At 36.6% G+C, this 5,149-nt stretch overlaps 1 protein-coding gene across 1 annotated transcript; it reads right to left on the bottom strand.

The window, feature by feature from the left end:
- Window positions 1–263: 263 nt before the first annotated feature.
- LOC118484293 lies at window positions 264–667 on the bottom strand. The gene is made up of 2 exons (XM_035980310.1): window positions 623–667; window positions 264–554 (listed from the first exon to the last, which is right to left on the bottom strand). Exons 1-2 carry the CDS (start codon window positions 657–659, stop codon window positions 274–276), a joined length of 318 nt encoding a protein of 105 aa, XP_035836203.1. The 5' UTR covers window positions 660–667; the 3' UTR covers window positions 264–273.
- Between the last annotated feature and the right edge of the window lie 4,482 nt (window positions 668–5,149).

The following is a 5,149-nucleotide window of genomic DNA, read 5'->3' as shown; positions in this document are numbered from 1 at the left end:
TGACGATGCCTTCTCGCCCCTACCTCCACTCGAGCCGCCACCTCCACTCGAGCCGGCCGCTTTTCGCTTTCCGGTCGCTTCCTTTTTTGCTATGTCCCTCCCGGTGGGACGTTCCGACTCGTGAACGGACAACACATCCTCGTCATCTTCCGGGTCGTCGTTTATGTCGATTTGACAACGAGCGGTGGAGCCTCCCGCACTATAACTTCCGGACTCGGAAGTTTTAGTGCGTTTGGCCGTTGCGACCTCATTTGGAACCGGCTTCCATTTTTGTTATTTCCTTACAACGTTCCATGCTCGGAAGTGCGGAAAAGGCGTTGGATTTTGAGAGTCCCACTTGGCGATAGCAAGGTTAAGAATGTCCTCGTCGTTACTCCCGCTAGGAGGAGAAAGGTAAATTTGGTTATAAATCGCGTTAAAGTTGTTGATGACCTTGCTCATTTTACGCCACTTGCCCGAGACGGATTCGATATCACGAGCCGGACCATGCTCCATAATCGCGTTAAATCTATCCGTTGTCTTCTTCCAAAAACTACTACCCGTTTGGTTGTTTCCTAAATTTTAAAAAATATTTCATTAGTAAAATTTTTTTTTTTAAATAAATGAAAAGTTTGGTTCATACCGACTATCGGGCAAGTAGAGGCCTTAACAAACGCCATTGCTAGCGCCTCCTGTTCTACTTTCGTCCAAGGTCTCCCCTTTGCTCTCGGTTTTGGCGCTGTTTTGGGTTCAACCTTCTTTCCCTTCCCCTTGTTTTTTTTGCGCGTGAGCTCTTGCGGTGGCGATTCGGGGACGACTTCTTCATCATCATCGTCAAGTTGAACCGGGGGTTGCGATTGCGATTGGAGTTGTTCAAACGTGTTGCGTTGCATGATTTGTTGGAGCGCTTGGTATTGTTGAATTTGTTGAAGTTGAGACATTTGTGAGAAGGCGTTGGGTGTTTGTTGGAAACCCGAAAACAGAAATTGCGAAGCCCCCCACGAAGGATCCATAGTCGGAGTGTAAGCGGGACTCGAAAAAAAATTAGGTTGGTTCGGATTGGGATTATTCGGGTTGGGGTTGTTTGGGTTGGGGTTGTTTGGGTTGAATGGATTCATGATTGGGAGAGAATGGTATAAAAAATATGGAGTGTTTTTATAAAAAAGGAAGAGAATTGGAGAAGAATAGGAGTAGAATGAGAGAGAATCGTATAAAAAAGGATGAGATTGTGGTATTTATTTAAAATGGAAATTAATTTTTTTTATTAAAAAAAGCCGTTTGATAACGGCTATATATTCAAAAGGTGGAGCGGCGGACCCGGCTGTGGGTCGCCGGGTGTGACGAGCCGAGCCCCAGGGGGCGGTGTGGGGGACCGGCGCCGGTCCTAGCCGGGCCTCAGCCAGCCCCCATACCTTCTAGTCTTAGTGTCGTGAGTCTATGTAACCATCAAAGTCATTTCATTGATTAAGGAATTAGAACACCATGTTCTTTCTACATATAATAAGTTTAGATGGATATTAAAATTCAAAACGTTAAATATGAAACTAAATGTTACTAAACATGATATAATTCATGCATACTCAATCATCTATTTACCATGTGAAACTAAATGTTAAATACTGTAGATTTGATAAACGTTTTTAACACAATTTAAATATTGTAGATTTGATAAACGTTTTTAACAAAATAAAAAACATAAACAAATCTACGCATGCGGATTTTCTTAAAAAGTTTAGAACATGAGAACCCAATTCATTCTATTTTATTGACTAAGATTCAGATTCTTTTTTATATGTATTTATTAAATATCTAAGTATGTTGTAGGAAAACAAAAAGAATCTAGAATGTTAGTATAACTAATCCAGAGGATTCATAATGGTATCGTTACTAATGGTATAGTTACAACTTGCAATGACATGAGCATACGTATTTATCTGTAGCTAGGATATATGAGTTTTGTAATAGAGTTAACTAGTAAATTTCTCCCACGCGTTAGACGCGGCGTCGAAATGTAAAGTAACTCGAATTTATAATGTCTAAGGAAAACATATTATATTTGACTGCACTCGTTTCCGAACAAAATTAAAGTAAAAAACATACGCCAACTGAAAACGCACATAAAAAACACGAAAACGTATTATATTTGACTCGACAGAATTTACGCCGAAGTCTAAATCGACTTGAGTTTATACCGACACATACATGTACAAAAATATCAGCTTAAAACTCGAGGGGGTAAAAATAACATTTCCTAAGATAAAGTATAAAGTTAAAAATCGAAAGACCTGCAATCCCTTAACTTCTTTATCTAGCTAGAGTTGTTTTTGTTAATACATTACAGGCAAATTGGATTTAAATAATCTCAACTTTCTCAATTTGGCCGATAAGAATCTCAACTCAGTTATTGGCCGATAATAATCCGAACTGGTCCACTTTTGGCCGATAATAGTCTGCGTTAAATATAGCTTAATAGAATTAAGTTTTTTTCCGAATTACAAACCGATGTTTTATGGCTTTTGATTAGAACGAGGATACAAGTTGATTGATGTAAAATTTACCTCGAAATATTGCTCTAAAAGACGAAAACGGTGCTTCAATTCGGTGTGTAAACTTCAATTAACAAAAATCAAGTCGTTTGAAGCACCGTTTCGAGGTAAGTTTTACATAAATCGACTCGTATCATCGTTCTGATCAAAATCCATAAAACATTGGTTTGTAATTCGGAAAAAGCCTAACTTGCGTTAAGCTATTTTTAACGGCGGACTATCATCGGTCAAAAGTGGACCGGTTCAGATTATTATCGGCCAATAACTGAGTTGAGATTATTACCGACCAAATTGAGAAAGTTGTGATTATTTAAATCTAATTTGCCTACATTATAAACAAAGATATTATTGATTTCCAATTTATCATCATATAAACACAATGTCATTTTTGATTCTTGAATTACAAGGTGAGGGTAAATAACACAAGTCCTATATCACTAGGAACTATTAATGACAACTAAAAAGTAAAAGAATGTCAACTATAATCCAGGTAATATATATTTTAACAAATTACTTTCTCCACACCCATATTTACACTATGCAATAAAACTTGTACACTTATCTAACGATATATCCATCAACAATATTCACACCATGCAATAAACTTGTACACTTATACAACTATAACTTTTTCCTGATTAGCACAATTGTTTCATGGAGTGAAAAAAGAAAGAAAAAAAAAATACGGTAGCTCTAATTTGAGAAAAGCTACAATAAAATCAAATTATTTCATAAAGTAAAAAAAAGTAAAAAAAAATGTTGCAGCTCTAATTTGACAGAAGCTACAATATATTCAAGTTGTTCTTTTATAATATTTATATAATTTATATAATTAAAATATCGATTATTTGATTGTACATGTTGCTGTATTATATAAGTTAAAAAAAAGTCTTTATGTAGCATGAATTTTTATATAAATTAAAAAGTCTTTATTATATAGCATGGATTTTTGGTTATTTATGAGTTTACCCCTGCACATGCCTATTATGTGCCTTGGTTTTAACCAGAATATAGATGGAGTTAGTATGATTGAGTAAAATTGCTATAAAATGATATTGGTATTAAAATTGCAAAACATTTCAGATTTGTAAATAATAGCAATGGCCTATAAACCATAGGGACCAAAACTACTATTTACTCAAGTATTTTTATTGATGAAATGACTCAATGTGTGACAACCCGCAACTTCAGGTTATTACTTTATCCTAACCACAGTTAATTAAATCATACATTCACAGCACTGCATTTAACTAGGGTTAGTTAAATGAGTCTACGTTGGTAATTCGGGGAATTACCGGAACACATACATGATAACTCTCGAACATTGGCAACTAACACAAATAATAATTATAAACGGATGGTTTATACGAAACTTATGTGCTGCATGAGAAATACGTGAACTATATGCTTTAACTGTAAATTACATGATATTATGTGGTTTTTGTGTAAAAATGGTATTATTAGGGGGTTTAGAGCTATCTGTGAAACCTTAATAACTACTCAAACCCTAATTCCCACACAACTTCACCATAGGTCGGTTGTGTTGTAGGTCCCTAGAGGAGGATCTAGTTAACCTTATCCTTGTTACCGAACACACCCGCAAGTGCGTAATCCAAGCGGGTATGAAACCGAGCGAAGAACACAAACAATACAAGACAAAGATTCAAAGATTAAAGCTCAACTTGTATTTCACATAAAAGTTTTGATACAAGATAATACAAGAATACTCTCTCAAAACTCTCTTTGTTCTCACACTGTGTTCTCTCTGTCTTGCCGAAATGATAAACAAGTGCCTGTATTTATAGGCCCAACACCTAGTAACCCTACGAAGAATGGTTACTCGGTTCACGAACATTCATCTGGCCCACGAAGAATGGTATCTTCGTGGACCTTTGCGACAAACAATCTATCACCACGAAGACTGATTCTTCGTGGTGAACAATCCTTATACATTCTTCGTCCAAAGCATCATGGTGATGGTTCGTTGACATCATTCTTCGTCTAAAGCAATTCTTCATTGACTTTCATAATGGCCAAAACTCCAACTATCTTGGACATGCTCCAATGAAAAACCATGTTCAGATTTAAGGTTTTGTCGTGAAATGCATGCATGCATGTGGAACATTGTCTTTCATGCAAGGTGACATTATGATGTGTCATCATCCTTCAAACGGATCGTTCGCGACTCTTCGTGCTTCGTGTGTCGATCTCTAGGGCGCACGACGGAGGAATGTCGCGACGTCGGTCTTGAGCCGAACCGAGCCGAGCCAAACCGAGCCTCATCCACACAAAACTGCATCAACATGTTTTTCTCCACACCTTTTCTCTAATCTTTGGCCATTCAAGTTCCACATAAATTATCAATCTTGATCTCTCCAATCCTCTTAGAATCATCTCTACATCAATCTAAAGTAAGTGTTCATTCTTTGTGTTGTTAATCTTGTTCTTTTGATTTCAATGCAAAACCCTAGACATCCAAACAATTTATGCTTTGCTTTATGATTGATGAACGTGTGATAACTGTTGTAGACAAATGATTGTGCAATGATTGTTTGATGATTGTAGTATGATAATACTGATTGATTGATTGATTTGATGCATGACATGATTGATTTTTGTGCATT

Source organism: Helianthus annuus, chromosome 11, assembly GCF_002127325.2.
Source record: "Helianthus annuus cultivar XRQ/B chromosome 11, HanXRQr2.0-SUNRISE, whole genome shotgun sequence".
Lineage (NCBI taxonomy): Eukaryota > Viridiplantae > Streptophyta > Magnoliopsida > Asterales > Asteraceae > Helianthus > Helianthus annuus.
The sequence above is the reverse complement of the archived record's forward strand: the minus strand, read 5'-3'. Positions and strand labels throughout refer to the sequence as shown.

Coding starts and splice junctions, on each gene's coding strand:
- LOC118484293 (XM_035980310.1), bottom strand. CDS start 659: ATGGCGTTTGTTAAGGCCTCTACTTGCCCGATAGTCG. Junction 555..622: donor CTCTACTTGCCCGATAGTCG/GTATGAACCAAA, acceptor TTTAAAATTTAG/GAAACAACCAAACGGGTAGT.